Source organism: Microtus ochrogaster, chromosome 16 (genome assembly GCF_000317375.1).
Source record: "Microtus ochrogaster isolate Prairie Vole_2 chromosome 16, MicOch1.0, whole genome shotgun sequence".
Classification (NCBI taxonomy): domain Eukaryota; kingdom Metazoa; phylum Chordata; class Mammalia; order Rodentia; family Cricetidae; genus Microtus; species Microtus ochrogaster.
In genome coordinates this window covers 30,489,372-30,509,525 of record NC_022018.1, presented here as the reverse complement: position 1 = coordinate 30,509,525, position 20,154 = coordinate 30,489,372, and the positions used below count along the sequence as shown (strand labels likewise).

Genomic DNA, 20,154 nt, shown 5'->3' with positions numbered 1-20,154 from the left:
CATACCACACACACACACACATATATATATTACACATACCACACACACACACACACACACACATATATATTACACATACCACACACACACACACACACATATATATATATATTACACATACCACACACACACACACACACACACACACACACACACACACACCTATAACCACGAAGCTGGGTTTGAGTACAGGATTCAGAGGGAAGGGTTTCCTAAGGAAGAAGAAATAGAAAATATAGTCATAAATGGACTGGGAGGTGGGGTGGAAGCTGGAATAAGAGGATTTTTTTTTCGTTTTTAGTTCTTAGTAGGACACTTAGGGGAGAATTCTCTTCTTTGAATCCTGTCATGTGTCCATTTTTTCTATTGGAGTCTCTCTAACTCTCTCTCTTTTTCCTCCCTTCCCCTCTCCCTTCGTTTATCCGTTCCTTCCAGAGCTCTCTCTCTCCCCCATACATAATGTAGCAATTCATTATGTCATCTCTCTTTCCGTGCTTCTCCTACAGACGCCTTCTCTGTGTGTGATAAATATTTGGAAAGCAGAGCCAATATGCTACCATCTCAACATCAGCTGCAGGAGTCGACACCAGCTGGTATCCTACATCTGCTTAAGGTTTCCTTTTGGTTCTAACCCTGACCTGATAAGAAGATTCTCTTCCCCTGATGAATTCATCTAAGGTTCTAGTCCTGTGGTTGTATTGGAATTCAGAACATGATTTTAAAGATACTATTTTTTTTCAATGGAAATTAAGGCAAAAACAGAATGACAGAATGAGGTATCCTACGGAGGGACCTTAGAGAGCATATTTTACAAAGTAAGATACAAAGTCAGTTACCACTGCAGTTGAAGATGATTATTTGCAAGATTATGGAGGTCATGGACTCCCTCTACCCTCAGGATGAACTTCTCTTGTTACAATTTCTTCCCATGCCTCTCTCCAGATTACTTTATCTTTGATAATTTCTTCCTTGGTAGAAGTTACCCATTAGCTTTAAGGTGTTTCTATTTCCTCCTCCTATTATTTACCATGTGACTAAACTCTCTCAGTGTTTTGGGGTGTCCATCTGTTCTTCTCATGTGATAAGCCTTCCAATTTTGTTAGCTCTCTTCCTGTATTCAATTTTAGCTTCATTCATTGACTCTTATCATTTTCCTAGCATTTTCTGGTAATAATCTCCAAGGAATTAGCTAGAATTCATAAATATTGTTCCACCTGTAGAATTCATTCGATTCTAGATAATTTTGACACACCCTGTTTAACCTAAGCATCTTTATTTTAACAGCAATTAGCTACATAGACACCCATGTTTCATGGAGTATTATAAAAAAGACAAAGTTAATTCTGTGATTACAGATTTAAATTCTGTTCTGTCTAGTATGCTCCAAAGAAGAAAATTCAAAGGTGACTACGATTGCCTGAAAATTCCTCTACCAATTATCAACCACAGCTGCATGTTGGGAAAGATCCTGGGGAGTCTAAAATGTTGTGGTACCTGGGTTCCACCCCAGACTAACTCACTCTGAATAATGCAGCCTGGGCATATGATTTTGAAGCTAGCACCTAACCAGGGTAGAGAAGTGCTGTGTCTATGGTCATGAGTACAAAGAAAAATGGTGATAAGCAAAATATGTTAGGAAGTTAAGGCTCAGTACTTCATTTAGGTCTCCAATCCAGCATCCTCAGAGGCGGGTCAGAGTCTTTTCTTTGGCCCAGTTTTGGATTTCTGCTTGTCCAAATATAAGGTAAAAGACCAGACCAAACATGTTGACAGCAGCAGACAGGAAAAACACGTTCCTCCATCCTGATTCAGAATCCTGAACACAGAAAAACACAATAACTATTAATGTTATAAATTCATTCACCACCAATTGTACAAACCCTCGCCTTTGTATATTGCAATACTAATCACAAAAAATTTAGGGGGCAAATACAGCATGTACTTAGCATCTTCTCAGCCAACAGGGGTCATGAAACTGTTGGGAACCAAATGACTCAAAAAAGCATATTGGATCCTATTTTGTGGTAGCTATTTCTTCAAACAAAAACAAATGAAACAATATTGATATTTTTCCAGTAATCTGAATTTCAACAGTTAAGAAAGTTTTCAGTTGTGACTGAAATGCATCATGAAGACCTACCCTTCTTGTTTGTTTAGTTTTTTGGCTGTTGAGTCCCACCAGCTCAGCTCCCTACAAGGACCTTTTAATGCAGCATGAGCTACACCTGACCTATTTGAGAAGCCTTCCTGCCAGGCCAATCATGGTTCATTGGTGGCATTATCATCATAGTGGACTCTTATAAATTTCCTCAGAAATTAGCCTGGAATCTAGGTCATCTAGCTGAACTAAAAGCAAAAGAAAAAAAAATTGCTTCTCAGGTTGATACTCTTCCATCTTAGCAAGACTCTTCTATTTCTGCTGTCCCTCTTGCTCACAAGTCCAACCTGCAGGTTTGGAGCAAACCTCCCACCCCGTGCTCCCTGAATTCTCACGGCCATTCTCTTCTCTCTACAGTTTAACGTCCTTAAACTGACCCTGGGATGCTTGGTTTTTCCTTTTATGAGGTTAAAAATTGTTTATAAGCCAAGCGGTGGTGGTGCATGCCTTTAATCCCAGCACTGGGGAGGCAGAGGCAGGCGGATCTCTGTGAGTTGGAGGCCAGCCTGGTCTACAAGAGCTAGTTCCAGGACAGGCTCCAAAAGCTACAGAGAAACCCTAGCTTGAAAAAAAAACAACATTTATAATTAATCGGATTGGGCTCCTCATGATCTCCCTCTTCCTTCCTTTTGTCTCCACCACTTACTAATTCTCAACATATCTTACCCATTCTCACCATCGTGAAGACCTCTCTCTCGTCTATGTGGCTGTGAGCCCGGTCTTTAGTTGCTGATCTGTCACTCACTCTTGCCCCTCACTCTTTCCACCTCCAGGAAGTCATAGAAAAACTACCATTTGCACTCAAACAGTTCATTTTCACAAAGTGGATGCCTATCCCTTTTGAAATATTCAGCTTTTATTTTTCTTTCCCTGGGAAGCATGGCGTGCCAGGCTCTGCCTGACCTTAGAGGTGTTCATAAACTGAGTGTTCAAATCCATGCTTGTTTCCCACGGCCAACCCTACCATCCTTGAGAACACAGTGTGTATTTTCAACGCCTAAAACAATACCTGCCAATTGCAGATGTTCAATAACATGCCCAACCTGACTGATGAGGAATCCGGTGGTGGTGGAAGAGATGATTCCTGCAGTGAGCCCAAATCCCCTGGAGATGCCCATGAGGAAGCTCGCGTATCTGTGGAGGAGAAGATTTTATGTAGAAATCACTGGGACACCTGTAGCACTTGAACGTTCGTGAAACACATTTTTTAACGGTTAGGTCACTTGGATTAGCGCAGTTTTTATGACAAAAGACGTCCAAAGAGACATCTATTTACCAGCTCTGAAATTATCTGTCCACTGAATCAATAGAATAACCAGAGACAGAATCTCTGTGGGAGCTGAGTGTTTCCGTCACACTGCTCGGTGCAGAAGGCAGTTTGTATAAGAGACAGGATGCGGACAGAGGCTACTCTCTTCCTCAGGTCCTGGTTCTGTCCTTGTGTGATCGCAGACATATATTGTATATCCTTTGCTATACCTTATCTCCTCTCCCTGAATTAGAAGGGCATACTAGGATCCACCTAATGTACTTGTGATGATGACATACATTGATTTATGAGTATGTGTTAGCATAGGTCTGGTTCATGGTGAGTAGTCCATGTCTGGTGGCTGATAGGATAAAAACCCTGAATATTTCCAAAACAGATGTCTGTGGCCTTTTCCCAAAACACACAGTCTAATCTCTTATCAGGAAACTTGAAAAACTTTTATCTAGCCAGGAATGAGACACATGGCCATGGCTGTGAACCAACATTTCTAGTTATCTGTCATTCCGCTTTGATTTAGGGCGTGTCAGCAACAGACAGGCTTTGCACAGTGGCATTGTTGGCTGAGATCTACCAGCACTCGGGAGGTCTGATAAAGGCAACAGACAAGCCCTTACCTGGGGGCAACATCTAGAGTGTTGATGATGAACCCCGAGTCACAGAAATTGCTGGTTCCCGGAATGAGTATCAGCAAAACAATAGTTGCTATGTAGCTAGAAGTCACAAAGGGCAGAGCCACAGCACAGAGTGACGGAAGAAGGAGCCCTGGAGAAGAAGGACACAGTCAAGAAGCTTCTCAAATCCCACAAAGGAAGGGATTGGTTACCTGAATCCACACACCTATCCTTACCCAGGGATGAAAAGAGTTTTCGAACTTTGATTAAGCTGAGAAGATTCCTGGACAGAAGGAAATCTGCCATCTGACCTCCTAAAATTGTACAGCTTGAGGCAGCAATAAAAGGCAGGGAGGACAGAACCCCACTCTGAAAGAAGGAAATGGACACAGAACATCACAGAGCAGTGCGAGGCACCAGCATTTATCACACAGACCATCTCCGCCTAACCTCCACCACTCCAAGTTGTTTGAGGGAAACTAACACCTTTGTCCCACTGAAAGAGTGCTGTCTTAGGACAGCCAACTCCTGAGAAAAGCTATGTAAATTTCTGGGAAAAACTTCTGAACCAGTGCGAGTAGCAAAAGACCATGGCGATTAAGAACCCAGTGCACAGCAGCTCCGCCATGCGGTAGTCACATAACCCAAAGCAAATTATCTCACCTCCGAGGGTCCAATTCCACTGCTGTGGAATGGGAATCATGACATTGTCTCTGCCACCGTCATTGTGAAAGTTAAATGATTCTATCCACTGGAATATAACAGACAGCATAGCACCACAGTCACTATTGTCAGGGTCACAGGAGAGGAGTGTACTCACATCTCTGATGTTAACGTGGAGCACTGTACTGATGTATGTCGGTAGGTATGTTAAGATTATGGTGCACAACCAGAAATGACTGAAAAACCCCATGAAAATGGCCCACAGTGGCAGGCATCTGACCATTGCCTTGATGGGGATGGATCTTCTGGGAGAACTAGACTGAAAAAACATCAACCAACATCGGCGTTAAGATAGATGATGTTCCTACGAACAGTGCTCTGCAGACCTCTGCATGACCCACGGGTTGGAAGGAGAGGGTGTAGTGTACCTGCTGAGCCAGAGAGGATGTGATATGTTCCTTTTCCCTCACACTTATGCATGGGTGATTCATGGGGTCATCGTAAATCACTGTGAACCACAAGACACAGCAGACACAGCCAATGCTACCTGGGAAGTAGGAATGAAGTTACTTTCATGGTAGATTTATATTTTGGAAGAATAGGGTCTTGTCTGAAATATCAACTTAGGATTATTCTACCATATAAACCTGAATTTCCCTTATCTTCTTTTCCACCCTACAGAACGCATTAACTGAACCATTTTAGATGCCAACTCTCAAACAGAGAGTTGCTTTTTGTCCAGAATCTTGGAGATAATGTGGGCATGAATAAATCACAGCACAGCTGAGGCTTGGGGATCCAGTGTTTAAACTCATGTGGTCCTAACAGCAATTTCTGAGTGCACATGTCATCGTCTTGTTTTGGTTTGCATGGTCAGGACTGAAGGGAAAGGTAGTTATGCACACATGAAACTACTGGCCATAAAGTCAGCCATTGTAGCACAGAATTATTTCTAATATGTTTGCAAGAGATTGCAATTTGTATTCAAACTATAAATCCCTTGTGAAGTCCCAGGAAGAGAAGCTCTTCCATGCCTGGTTAACATATATGAAACAAAATGACTGGGATTAACATCGTTAGTGAGCAGGCGCCTCACGCCAGGGATGTGTTGAACAATAGCATAGGGCTAAAACAAAAGAACAAACTGCAGAAAGTTGTCTACTTATTGGGATTTTTGTCATTTCAAAATACTGTATGTTAAATGATTTGGGGGACTAATGTTTTTTAAATCCCTCCCAAACTGAAGGTGCACTCAACCAGCTCTGATGTCTTAACTGCACAGAGTCCCAAGGCCAGGCACTGCATATGGTGGTAGAGATACTGGGAAGGTGTGTGTGGAAGGCAGGATAGGCATTATAACTGATTTCTCAGAAGCTGGAATGTGAAGAATGACCTCATCTGCCCTGTGCACGTGGATTGTCCAAACCACTGGGAAGGTGTGAGACTAAGACACATGAACTATGTTAAGAAAGTTACCAATCCTCAATATTCTTCATCATTTTCCACCTAACAAAAAACACTGGGAGGGTACGAGTAATGTATGTCTTAAAATCAATGACTGAAAAATAGAAGTATGACTTAAAGTTAAATTATGATTTAAGAGACAATGACTCACCAAAGATATAGAAGATAAAAGGCCAGCCCAATGCCTGTGAGATTAATCCCCCCACACAGAGGATGATGAAGGACCCAAATGCTGCCCCTAAAGAGAAGACGGAGAAAAATCAGCTATGGAAATAGCAATGGCTAGAACGTGGACGCTGTCCTCACAGTGAGGTAGCTGATTTGGAGTTGCTGGGTGAGGTTCACTCTTGTTCACAAGACTCTCCCAACATCACATGAAATAAAGAGTATTGTAATAAGCAATAGTTTACTTCAGTGGCCCCTTAATAGCAGTGTGACCAACTCTAACTATTCCGTTTGACATAGAAACTCTTTGCCAAGTACAACTTACCAAAATTAAAAAGGTACAGTCCCTACCTTCAATGAGATTTTAGCCTAATCTGAAAGCAAATCATGAGGAAAATTTACTCTCACAAATGTATTCCAACTAGATTACAACTGGAACCTGGGGTCAATGCTGACAGCAACAGCCTGGTGTGGTGGCACATACCTGTAATTCCAGGAATCAGGAGTCTCAGGAAAGAGGAGTAACCCAAATTTGAGGCCACTCCAGCCTACATTTAGAGTACCAGGCCGGCTATGGCTGTCTACTAAAACTTGTGTCAAATAAATAACAACCAAATAAACAAAACCGAACGACAATTACAGCTTGTGTTTACAGACTCTGCATTTCAAGGTAGAAAATGCATTTAACATAGCAATATTACATATACCTAGTGTACATAAACACTTGAACATACAATCACACATACAAACCCCAGAAAGGTTTCATTAGCTAATAGTCACCTGTGCAATATGAATGCAATCCAATCTATTCTATTCTATTCTATTCTCCCACCCTATACTATCCTCTCTGTAAATTTTCATGTTAAATCCCAGGCTTTGATGCCACTAAATTGATTTCATGACACCATTGTATGTCTTTAATTTGAAAAGTGATGTAGAACGTAAATATGATAATAAAATTATAATGGGCAATAGGAGCAGAAAAAGTTATATTAATAGTAATTGGAAGACTAAACTATTGCCTCAACAGTACAAAAGATAAATCAACGTTGATACAAAGAAAAGAAATCCAGCCAGAGAAGGAAGATTAGCTGTGGGAAGTTTGACCTAGAGGAAGTAGTGACGACGCTGATGGCGAAGCAAACAGGAGGGAACAGAGAACAGGATTTGGCTTGTGCTGGACACATGAGTGAGGTGTTGATAGGATCTCAGCTCTATTCTTCACATACGTGTTCTCAGGTCTACAAGCTGCTCTGAAGTCTCCCCCAAGAACATTATAATGTAGTAATTGGCATTAATAAATAGGAGTGGTGCATTCCATGATTCTTCAATGCCTCCTCAATACCAGTGTGACCAAATCGAAATTCCTTAGTGTGTTATGCACCCTCACCTGAGCCAGCAATGCTGGTGAGCTTGCTGCGTTCAAGCGGAGGAGCCCACTTTGCCCAAATTGTAAACTGACCAGTCCACGCCATTCCCTGCAAGAAAAGTCATTAAGATCATGCTTTTGTTTGTTTGTTTGTTTTTGATTTTGGGACTCTGTATCCCACTCAGTCTGTCAGTCTGATAAAACATCTGGATACCTGGGCCATCCCCTGGACTGTGCGAATGATGATGACCAAAATCACCCCAAAGTCAGCAGCCAGTGGAGTAAACAGCGTGAGCAGGGACGAGATGAGCAAGCCAGCACCAAGGATCTGCTTTGCTCCAAATATCCCTGCTAAATATCCACTTGGTATTAGAGTCAGTATGATTCCATAGCTGATAGAACTAAAGATGATGCCCTGAGTCTCTGGGCTCCACTGATAAACAGCAGCCTGGAAAAAAAGGAAAAAGGTGAGAAGGGGAACCCTCTCTGCTAAGACATCCTGATTTAAAAATCCACTTTATGCTCACAGTTGTTTGGTATCCCAGAGATTCTATCATAACAATAGTTATTTTGGTTTAGGTTTTTTTTCCTCTCTCAAAATTTTACCTAACTTATGATTTTTGTTTGATTGTTTTACAAATAATCAACTCTAGCCCCAATTTGTTTCCTTTAGAAAAGGAAAGTTTTAAACATAAGAAAAAAAGGAGAGGAAGATACACAATTGTGGGGTTGAGCTGAAGAGATGTCTTAAGTGTTAACGGTATGAACTGCTCCTGCAGAAGACTCAGACTGAGTTTCCAGAGCCCATGTGGTGGCTCACAACAGTTAACTTAAGTTCCAGTTGATCTGATGTTCTTTTGGCATCTGTAGATGCCAGGCACATAGGTGGAGGACATACATACATACATACATAGTGACACAGGCCCACACCCAGAAAAAAAACAAATCTTTAAGAAAAAGATGACCATTTCTAGCCATAAACAAAGGACATTGAGCCTACAATTAGTGATCCTAGAGAAGCTAAATAAGGAGAACACAAAGAAAAACATATAGGCATCCTCCTGAATATTAACCTTCATCAGGCGATGAAAGACGGGAACAGAGACCCACAATGGAGCACCGGACATAATTCTCAAGGTCCAAATCAGGAGCAGATGGAGAGAGAGCATGGGCAAGGAACTCAGGACCGCAAGGGTTGCACCCACACACTGAGACAATGGGGATGTTCTATGGGGAACTCACCAAGGCCAGCTGGCCTGGGTCTGAGAAAGCCTGGGATAAAACCGGACTTGCTGAACATAGTGGACAATGAGGACTACTGAGAACTCAAGAACAATGGCAATGGGTTTCTGATCCTACTGCACGTACTGGCTTTGTGGGAGCCTAGGCAGTTTGGATGCTCACCTTACTAGACCTGGATGGAGGTGGGTGGTCCTTGGATTTCCCACAGGGCAGGGAACCCTGATTGCTCTTCGGGCTGAGGAGGAAGGGGGACTTGTTTGGGGGAGGGGGAGTGAAATGGGAGGCGGTGGCGGAGAAGAGACGGAAATCTTTAATAAATAAATAAAAAATTAAAAAAAAACACTAAGAAGAACCAGGATTCATGAAAGAATAAAATAAAAAAAAAAAAAAAAAACGAGATGACCAGTTACAGAGGTGAGAGGATGGAAACAGGAACCAACCACAGCAGGATGCCCTGTTTTATTCAAGAACTTCCTTTAAAACCTGAGTACCACTGGCTCTCATTGAATAAAGTGAATACAATTTTGCTGATTTCTTATCAACCCCTGATTGAAAAAAAAATGAAGTTTAGTTATGGACCATCTGACTGGAAGAGCCAAGTCACTAAGGTATACATTATGAGTGAATAAATTCTGACATAGGCCAATACTTAATTTTGATAGTCTCTGAATAGCTAGATCTGAAATCAGGTTATAAATTACATCACCAAAGAGTGTAATATAAGAAATACTTTATTCACTTATGATAATTCTTACCAGCCAGGAGTTGGTGGAACATGCCTTTAATCCCAGCACTAGGGAGGCAGAGGAAGGCAGATTTTTGTAAGTTCGAGGCCAGCCTGGTCTATATAACAAGTAGTAGGACAACCAGAGCTATAGACAGGGGCCCTGTTTCAAAGAAAGAAAGAAAGGAAGGAAGGAAGGAAGGAAGGAAGGAAGGAAGAAAGAAAGAAAGAAAGAAAGAAAGAAAGAAAGAAAAAAAGAAGGAAAGAAGGAAGGAAGGAAAGAAAGAAAGAGGATTATTATAATTCAGAGTATGATTCATACTAGAATTAACATTTGGGGATGAACATAAATAGGACAGAATTTTTTTTTTTTGTTTTGTTTTTTTTTGTTTTTCGAGACAGGGTTTCTCTGTGGTTTTGGAGCCTGTCCTGGAACTAGCTCTTGTAGACCAGGCTGGTCTCGAACTCACAGAGATCCTCCTGCCTCTGCCTCCCAAGTGCTGGGATTAAAGGCGTGCGCCACCACCGCCCGGCTAGAACAGAAAATTTGAGGAAGGGAAAATAGTTTGGGAAGGTTCAAGAGAGGGAACAATCTTGAGCCATCTTTTGAAGGATGCTTGCGATTTGTGTAAAGACAACAAGGAAGAAAGGAAACTGGGCTTACGGCATCTGGGATATAAAGTGCTCCCATACTGACAGTGACAGGGCTGGCTTGGAGCAGAGACTTTTCTGGACCATTTATGGATGGGTGTGTTCTGAGGAGGAGGACCAGGCTCTGGCGGAGCACAGTGTGTCCAGACACTTGTCAATTAGCTTGAAGGTGCCCTGAGTCCCCGAACCCAGGAGTGTGAATGGGTAGGTGAAATATAAAACAATTATAAGACATGAATTATAGGGATGACATTAGGAATGTGTAGGAAGTGAGGGGATAAAGGATGCTTGCAAAAATAGGGTATCTTTATGGCTCTTATATAGACAGGATGAACGGGTGATAGAGGGATTGTTTAACTCATTGGTTAATGAAGAAAATGGTAAAAGAAAAATGTGGCAGCTTGTGAAAAAGAGAAGAAAAAGAACCACATATGTTTAAGCTGAAATGGAATTTAAGTAGATGACAAGCTGCCTTATTCAGCCACAGTAGGGGAGCTGCTGACTGGAGAAGAGGGGAGACTGATTCTCCACAGGACTAGAATCATAAGCATTACTTCTCTTCATATGGAATTTGAAGAGCTATAAATAGCTAAAAATGATGAAAGCTGCAGGGACTCAGATAGAATTGGATAACACAGAAGGGTTTCCCTAGGGAGTAACTAGTTTTTCTCTGAAGATACCCAAGTAGCTTATTTGTTCTATTTTTAAATTGCTAACATTTTCTTACAACTTGTCTATAATATTACTTCAAAGAACTATTATTACTATCATACCATCAAGCAAGGCCTCAAAAATAATTTCAGTTCTTGCAGTTTACAGCTGAATTCCACACCCAGCAGAGCTAAGACTGAAACCTCCCATCCAGGTTCTTCCTTTTCGTCACTGCTACTTTCTCTCATCTAAGAACCTTCTCTCTACCGCACTCACCCGCGCGCTGAAGTCCTTGATGCTTCTGCTCCAGTTACTGAGAGGGTCGGTCAAAGGGCTGTCCGTGGATACATTAGCTGGGTCCTGATGTTGGGTGCTGTTCACCATGGCGATGATGGCAATGCTCAGACTCACACGCTGCGTTATCATGGTGAAGTTGGAGAAGTGCATGATGAGAGCCAGCCCATAGCGCAAGGAGCAGAAACCTGAATCTAGGTGGCACAGGGTTACACGGTGAGCACCCTAAAGCACTCTGCTGTTTGCATTTCCTCCGCAGTTAAGTCTGGGAGAACTCCGGTCACATGACTCAACAGCTGCTTTATTCGTTGTTCTTTTTGTCTTCCTTCCTTCCTTCCTTCCTTCTTTCCTTCCTTCCTTCCTTCCTTCCTTCCTTCCTTCCTTCCTTCTTTCCTTCCTTCCTTTCTCTCCTTCCTTCTTTCCTTCCTTCCTTCCTTCCTTCCTTCCTTCCTTCCTTCCTTCTTTCCTTCCTTCCTTTCTTCCTTCCTTCCTTCCTTCCTTTCTTCCTTCCTTCCTTCCTTCCTTTCTTATAATGGAGATTAAATCCTGGCTTTTCATGTGCTTATCAGGCAAACAATCTACCACTGAATTTCACCCCCTGGCATTTTTTAGAATGCTTTTGAGACTGGTCTCCTTAAGTTGCCCAGATTGGCTTTGGATTTACTTTGTAACCCATGAAGGCCATGAAGGTCTTGAACTTGCAGTCTCTCCTGCCTCAGCCTTCCATGATACCGGAACTACAGATCGTTGTCATCAGACCCAGCTAATCCAGATGACCCCTTTTCACCAAAATAATATTGCCTCCAAACCCCATTGCCATATTGTTTTGCTAGCTTTACTAGAATGTGATGAGTTTGGAATCATGCAAATATGGCCTTCTTTTAGAGACAGATGATGAGTAAAGGGAAAACCTTAATGCAAGGGTCTCATGCTACACTGCTCCAAAATAAGAGACTGGGGAAACAAGGCAGAGCCAACCACGAATGCCAACTTCCTGCATGGCAGGGAGTTACAAATGAGTGCTTCGTCTTATTTAGCACGTTCATTTCTTATAGAGATCACACATTGACTGCTTCCTTTCAGAGATACTACTTCCCTGTCTGAGGACTCTCCTTTGAACTCTCAGAGAAATAATCTCCTTTCCCATTCTGAACACTCTCCCTCGTTATCCCAGTTCTCTGCTTCCTCTTTTCCTTGAGACAAGGTCTTATAGTTTGTTACCCAAGCTAGCCTGGAGCTCGTAGGCTCAAGGGACACCTGGAACATCTGGGACTGCAGATGTTTGTTCACCACCATGCCCAGTTGAGAGCCGATGCTTCACAGTACGCCGAACACTCTATTGACTCCTCTTCCCCTGCGTGTTACTAGACCCTGCCTTCATGGTTCTTCAGCTTCTCAGACAAATATGCAGAAACAATTTTGCTAAACTTATAGGTGAAATGATATAGAGTAGTATTCACTGTCTGTATAACACACATGTATATATTTACACATTCAGCATATTTCTAACATATGTATATATAGTGTATGTACTGATATTATATATTTATTTCCAATAAAATAAAACAATGGGCCCATATTAGGGGGAGTTCCATGTGACTGACGGGTTAGGCTTTTTTCCCCCTGCATATTTGGAAAACAGAGTTGTGGGACACAAACGGAGTCTATGAAGAAACAGAAAAATACATGGATGAAATCTCCAAGTAGCCTGAGGGGTAGAACTACAAATGAATTATGTCAATATCAATTTGAGTTTCCAAGCTCAGAGGAAGTGGCCAGCCTTTTGGCAAGTGTTTTCCGCAGGAATCTGTCCCTAAATTGATAATTTGCTTTATCGCTTGCTCAAAACTCATTGCACTCCTTACATACAGGATTTATTGATCATTTGGTTCAATTTCTGCCAGATTAATCCACAGTGTCTCCTAACAGTAAGGTAGAAGGTGACAGTTTGAGATGGAGGCTTGGTCTGTTTCATTTAATCCCAGCCCCCAAGAGGCTGAAATGGGATCAGAAGTTCACTAAGCAGTATAGGGAAAGGCAGGGAGAGGACAGCAGGCGAGGGTGAAGGATCTGGAGCCAGGCACCGAGTCTTCTATACAACCTGCAAACAAGGACAGTGGCCTTACCTTTCCTGGTGGTTGACTTCTCATTCATTTTGCTTCTTGGGGAAATGGTGTGCACTCTGGTGGAGTTCTCCACTGCTCCGAATCACTGTCACCACGACAGGCTTTGACCTATGAGAAGAATATCATGCAAGAAATGACACACGGGGGGCTGGAGAAATGGCTCAGCGGTTAAGAGCACTGACTGACTGCTCTTCCAGAGGACCCCGGTTCAATTCCCAGCACCTACATGACAGCTCACAACTGTCTGAAAACCCAGTTCCAGGGGATCTGACACCTTCACACCAATGCACATAAAATAAAGATAAATAAATCATAAAAAATTAAAAAAAAAAGAAATGACACACGGCCTCCTCTTGCCAATGCTGCCTCCTCTAGGGATCAGGAAGAGGTGGGCATTTGTTGTGCATTTGTTTTTCTTTCTGACTCTTAGATTCTGACTATGCTTTCAGTAGACTGTGTTATTATCAGGAAATCTGACTGCAAATCCTTGAAGCAAATTGTTTAAATTCTCTAGTCACCCATGTTTTCATCTCTTGAATACATTTGCTGTCTGTATGGTGCTATAAAAACTGAAAGAAGGAAGCCACAAAGGCTTTATCAAACCTCAGAGATCCCATGCAATGCTAGGAAGCATCACTACTTATAGCCTACCACAAAAAGGACCGTTCAGTTCAAGAGCTGAAGATGAAGGTTCCAGAGCAGCCTTTACTCTCATCCTGACCATTTTCTTGTTCCCTCTGGACAAGCATTATGTTCTGTGGCATCTTCTTTGAAGACGCTGCATGACCTTCCCAGGCTGTGATGGTTAGCGCTAATTGCCAATTTGTAGAATCTAGAATCACCTGGGAAGATGGACCTATGGGTAGCCTCATGTGAGAGTATCTTGATTATGTTAATGAGATGAGAAGTTTCATCCAACGTGGGTGGCACCATTCCCTAGACAGGGGACCCTGGACTGCATAAGAGTGGTAACAGAAAGTTGAGCTCTAGCATGCATGCATCACTCCCTTCTGACTAACGTAATATGAGCAGCTGCTTCAAGCTTGACTTCCCTTCCATGATTAAAATATTCTTTATGGGAAGGGAACAGAAAAAAATATATAGCTCAATAAAAACGATTTTAAAAAGGAACTTAAAAATACTCTTTAAATAAAATGAGCATTTTATTGAGATGACAATATCCTTTTGTTTGTTTATTTTCGAGACAAGGTTTCTCTATAGTTTTGGTGCCTGTCCTGGAACAAGCTTGGAGAGCTGGTAATATCTTTAAAACATTTATAAAATTATGTTAAACAGGGGACTTTTGCTGTAATCATAAATGAATTTAGCTACATTGAAAAGCAAATAAAATTTATGGCCCCAAATTTGGGCATGTTTAATTCAGCATTTGTATGTCTTTGAGAGGGATATTATTCATTTGCTTCTTTTACAGAAAAATCCACATTCTAAGAATCTTGTAAATTATATCCATTTTAGGCTGTATCTTCAATGATTGTTAAAACCACTTGCATCATATTTGTGTTTCATAATTCAGGATTTTATACTTTCTGAACCCCACACTCTTAAAGATTCTAATAATCTGTGACCTTAGGACAGAGGGCCATAATAGAAGACATTGATGAAGAATTTTATCCAAAAATATTCATTGGAATATTTTTTATAACAGCAAAATTTTGGAGACACAGTTCAGAGGGTCAGTTCTAAGAACTTCCTTTCATGAACTCTGTTAAAACAATGCTTTTAAATATATTAGCTGGGTGGTGGTGGCGCACACCTTTAATCCCAGCACTTGGGAGGCAGGGGCAGGTGGATCTCTGTGAGTTCAAGGCCAGCCTGGTGTACAAAGTGAGTTTCAAGATAGGCTCCAAAGCTACGCCGAAACCCTGCCTCAAAAAAAAAATAAATAAAACAGAAAAAAATCTATTGAGATAATACCGGAGAAATACTTGTACTCATAGAGTGTAAGCAGGATAACGTGTAATGTACATACACAGAAAACAAATTATACAAATGGAACCATGGATGTTCCCAAAGAGCAGACTCTGGGAGTTACTTTAACTGTATTATTCATTATTTCTCATATGAATGATTTTTATTTGCATGTGCAAGTGTGTGTGTTCATGTATGTTCAGGTTTTGTGCATGTGTGTAAGGGTGCTAGAGGTCAGACTCCCATATCATTCTTCAAAAACTTTCCATCTTGTTTTTTGAGTTAGAATGTATCACCAGGGGCTGGAGAGATGGCTCAGTGGTTAAGAGCATTGCCTGCTCTTCCAAAGGTCCTGAGTTCAATTCCCGGCAACCACATGGTGGCTCACAACCATCTGTAATGAGGTCTGGTGCCCTCTTCCAGCCTGCAGGCATACACACAGACAGAATATTGTATACATAATAAATAAATAAATAAATAAATAAATAAATAAATAAATAAATATTTAAAAAAAAAGAATATATCACCAATACCTGGGTTTGCAGATCAGACTAGGCTGTCTGACCAGGAAGCATCATGGTCCTGCTTGATGCCCTCCCTACTTCTCTACTGAAGAAACAAAGTTTACTTACAAATAACTTTTAGACATCTCCATTTTGAGATTTTTTTTTCTTTTCTGAGACAGAGTCCACTATGTAGACCAGGTTGACCTTGAACTTCTGATCCTCCTATTTCAGAGCTGGGATTAACTGAAACTTTATTACAATGGACCCACATCTAGGCTCAACTGCTATGAAGAACAGATGAGCACCAGGGCTGATGCTGGCTGGCTGCTCTGGCCTGAAAGGCTTCCAAGTCTCACTAGCGTCTGGATGACACCAGGATTCATCTGCTGCTCTGTACACAGTGCTAGAGGCAAAGACTCGGGTCTTCTGCTGAAGATGCGCACGTCTCTGGCGAGGAAGCTGCGCAGAAGATTGGAAAGTTGTCTCCTCCTTATAGCTCACAGGGCCAGCACCTGGCCCTTCAGAGGCCAGCCTCCTTGTCCTGTCATTTTCTTAACATTCTAATTAAGCTTACAAAAACGATTTACAAGCTTCATTCTGAAGTCTTCAAAGTTTTAACCATTACCCCCATAGAGCATTTGATGATAAAGTTTAAGCTGAACTTTGATTTGAATACTAAAGAAACACAATCCAATTTTCTCTTGCCTTTTCTGTTAGTGGAACTGTATTATAAACTGTTCTGACCATGGTTTCAGTCTAAGCCTAAAAGGAAGAGGAATGAAGAGTCGTACAGCCTTTTGTTTCCCCAAGGATTGCCCCTAGGACCATGTGTGCCTGTCAAGCACCCTGCCTCTGAGCTACATTCCACCACCCAGGCGGGCACACGTGGCTTCTATTGCCTTCAAGTATTACTTTGAATTTTGTTTTAATAATTTTCTGTTGTTTTGCTGTCTAGTGTTTCTTTTTCCTAAGACAAACATAAAAATTGGCCTTCCCAAACTGTAGTCTTTCTATGACAAAATAATGAAATATATTGATATAATATATTCGAATATATAATGAATATATAATATAATATCTATAATAATAATAATAATGAAGTAATGCTTCTAAAACAATCACTAGGGTTTACAAAGTTACAAGTCGTTAGTGCGATTGAAAGACAGTCAATCATTCTAGCTGTAAACAACTGGTACCATGGAAACCATTCAGGAAATGATAGTAATGACAAGGTTGCAAGTAGACCCATAAACACTGAAGTGAAATTAAGTTCAAGTAAAATTTGTGTTTAAAAAGGTTTATGACAGTATGGGTTGTATTTAGGGGCAAAGGAAAATATAGACATTATGATTATGCATATAGGGTTTTGTTTCAGGGGGAATGGGACTATAGACATTGTGGTTGCATAAGGGCTTCATCCTAGTTCTTAGTCTAGAACTCATCATTTTGTTGCAGTGGTGTTTCTAATACTCTTTGATTTTCCCTAACAATCTGCTTGCCTTACATAACTCTGTTAGCCCCGTCTCCTGGTTTACTCAGAGCAAATGTTGCATATTGTTCAAATATCAGGAGCCAGCAGTTCAGAGCCCGAGTTCCCACTCTGCGCAAACCATAACAAGTTTCATAAACTCAGAGCCTTATTTCAGAGGGAAAGAGGGGACAGTATTCCTTCATGGGACTGTTTGCGTGAAAACAAAATATGAGGTGTGCCTGGGTCACTCACTGCAAGGAGTTCTACATTGTCAAATGTCACTAGTATTAACAACATTAGTAACAGCCACTATGTCCCCTCTCAGACCGTGTTAGACCATCTAGACCCACAAACAAATACAGGCATATAGCAAATAAAAGCATTTTGATAAAACGTTTGGTTGGTTTTAAACTTTTTTAAAATGTGAGTTCTTCTGCCTTGGAATCTACAACATGGATGAAGAGAGTGCTTATCTTGCCACAAACCTCAAAGAACACGAGGAAAGCAATCCTCAGAGCGTTAGGCAAAATGAAGTCCTCGTTTGCTCTCTACTTTTCTGAGGGACTGAAACAAAATGAGCCATCCCATGTGTTATTACATTACTCAGACAATGCATTCATAAGTTAAATCATGGCAAAAAGAAAAAAAAATGTCCTAGGACCAAAGTGAAAAATTCTAGAAGTCAGTGTTACGCCAAAAAACCAAGCACACTTCAACTGTAGCGCTGTCCACAAGGGCTCACAACTTGGTCCCTCTTCCCAGTTTGGAGCTGCGCTTCCGAATCAGGATTCCCTCTGGGTAGGATGAGAGAGGGATCCTCATTGAATCTTTTCTGCTATGGTTCCCACCCATGAACAGCAGGCACCCACCACAGTCTCTCTGGGGACCTCTTGATTGTACAAGACAGCAAGCCTTCTAGAAGCATTCCAGGTGTCTGGATCTTCATCTTGAATAAGATTTTTGTCAGTCTCATTCTCTGGAAAGCCAAGATTAAGTATATTGAACCCGGAAAAGACTAAACACAGTCCCAAATCTAAACCTTGTCAGTTCATTTTTTGTTTTCATTCTACAGTCAAAGCCAAGTGAACTAACTCATCCACATACCCCAGCCAATACTCACGCGTTCCTCTGGTTAGTGACCACTGACTACCTCAGCATCAATGGCCTCTCCAGCCTTAGGGTCTGGGTTGGATGGTTATTTTGGAAGAAAGCCTCTTCTTCACTTTGGAACTGGACACCATTTCCAAATGGAGATCCTCAGGCTGCCGTTGGTGTGTCTTTGAGTGCTCCTAAAATTAATGAATGCATCTCTCCTAGTTTAGTAGTTAGCATCCTGTTTAAAAGAAGAAACACACTTACCTTCACCATTAAACTAGTATTTGAAGCCCTAGACTAGAAAACTAACTTGGGAAAAGAGGGCGTTCCTTTTCTCCTTCCCTTCACGAACCATAGTGAGTCACGTGGGAATGGGACACCGCCAGGTTTGACCCCATACCCTCAGGACAGGGAGTCTGCAATTGGTTTGGCCGCTTAATTTTTAACTTCACTTTCAAGTTCTCACTGATCTAGTGAATACTTCAAAGATGTCACTATGTTTTTCTGCTTTGAAGTGCGTACACAGTCATTCAGTCAACAAGCCGTTTAACTGAGAGGCGGGGTGGGAAGCAGGAGCGGTTCCTGCGTCCACAGACAAAGCACTCCACCTGTTGGAACTGGCTTTTGCATTAAGAAACTAGGCTTGAAATGTTCATAATGCCGAGTTCTTGGACAAACGAGATGAAATCTCTGTTAACAGGTAGACAGCCTTAGTGAGATTTTTCTTGCCAAGGTATCAGCTGGACTGTCCTCCTGCCTCTGGCGCCCGCAGGGAATCAGTGTGAACTGTGGCTTTGAGAATGTCCCTGTTTCTGCCCTCCTTTTTCTCTGTGTCCCCCTGAGGTGCTTTTTCTTGGCTCCTGACTCCAGGGTTTGTTTTGTGCCTTTTAGGTTCTTGGATGTGGATGGTAGCAGGTCTTTCTAGTTTGCCTCTTGGACATCCTAAAACAAGGTGAGAACCTGCCCTCTCTACCTTTGGTCACCCTCGCTGAGCTTCTGACCCTAATCTTATCATCATAGCTCCCCAAAAGAGCCCCTTAGCCAGTCTGAGTGGTCTCTATTGATTTTTTAAAACTATTTTTTAAAAATTTTAAACTATATTAACCTTCTTATTTTTATTGATGTATGTGTGTGTGCTTGTGTGCATGTATAGCGTGTGTCTGAGTATGTAAGAAGGCCTGAAAACCCCTGGAGTTGAAGTTACAGGTACCTGTGACAGATCCACCCCCCATGAGGGTTCTGGAAAACAAATTCAGGTCCTCCAGAAGAGCAGTGTGTGCTTTTAACTGCTGAGCCATCTATTGTGTGACACTTCTTCCTGAGGGAGACACGGAAAAAGATCTGCTCGCTGAGATGGGGAACAAACAACGGACCAAAGAAAGGAGCCCACCGAAGTCCAAACGACAGAGCTTTATTGGGGTTACTTACAGAAGTAGAGGTGAAGGGGTTGCTTTTAAGAGCTGTACCATCAGAGGCTGACACCAGCATGGCTGACAGCTCACAGAAACTAGAAACTTGGAGTTCACTGCACAGGTGTCTCAGCTGGCCAGAGCTTCTTCCAGGCTTATCTTCTTATCTTGTCTGAATATGTATGTGTGTGTATGTGTGTGTATATGTATATACATATACATACATACATAGATACATACACACATAATATGAGAGTGGGACCTAATGTATCTGGTAAGTTTCAGGGACTTCCTGAAGTCTTTGAGTTGTTTACTTCCTGAATTTAAGGAGGCCCCCTACAGTATGGAATGCTTCA

The 20,154-nt window shown here is 41.7% G+C and overlaps 1 protein-coding gene across 4 annotated transcripts in view; it reads right to left on the bottom strand.

The window, feature by feature from the left end:
• The window catches only part of Slc17a2 (solute carrier family 17 member 2), a 21,850-nt gene extending 3,098 nt beyond the window's left edge, over window positions 1-18,752 (bottom strand). The window contains exons 1-12 of one of the 4 annotated variants that reach the window (XM_005354956.1): window positions 18,415-18,752; window positions 13,389-13,496; window positions 11,245-11,456; window positions 7,915-8,148; window positions 7,722-7,809; window positions 6,318-6,404; window positions 5,131-5,249; window positions 4,860-5,021; window positions 4,276-4,408; window positions 4,043-4,190; window positions 3,202-3,292; window positions 1,655-1,816 (exon numbers count right to left, since the gene is read on the bottom strand). In XM_005354956.1, the coding sequence (XP_005355013.1) occupies window positions 1,682-1,816; window positions 3,202-3,292; window positions 4,043-4,190; window positions 4,276-4,408; window positions 4,860-5,021; window positions 5,131-5,249; window positions 6,318-6,404; window positions 7,722-7,809; window positions 7,915-8,148; window positions 11,245-11,456; window positions 13,389-13,416 (1,437 nt within the window). In that variant the 5' untranslated portion in view covers window positions 13,417-13,496; window positions 18,415-18,752 and the 3' untranslated portion in view covers window positions 1,655-1,681. Of the gene's footprint in view, window positions 1-1,381; window positions 1,817-3,167; window positions 3,293-4,042; window positions 4,191-4,275; window positions 4,409-4,859; window positions 5,022-5,130; window positions 5,250-6,317; window positions 6,405-7,721; window positions 7,810-7,914; window positions 8,149-11,244; window positions 11,457-13,388; window positions 13,497-18,163; window positions 18,244-18,414 lie in introns of those variants that run through there. The other 3 variants (XM_013349071.2, XM_005354955.1, XM_013349070.1) reach the window with 3 other exon arrangements.
• Window positions 18,753-20,154: the final 1,402 nt, after the last annotated feature.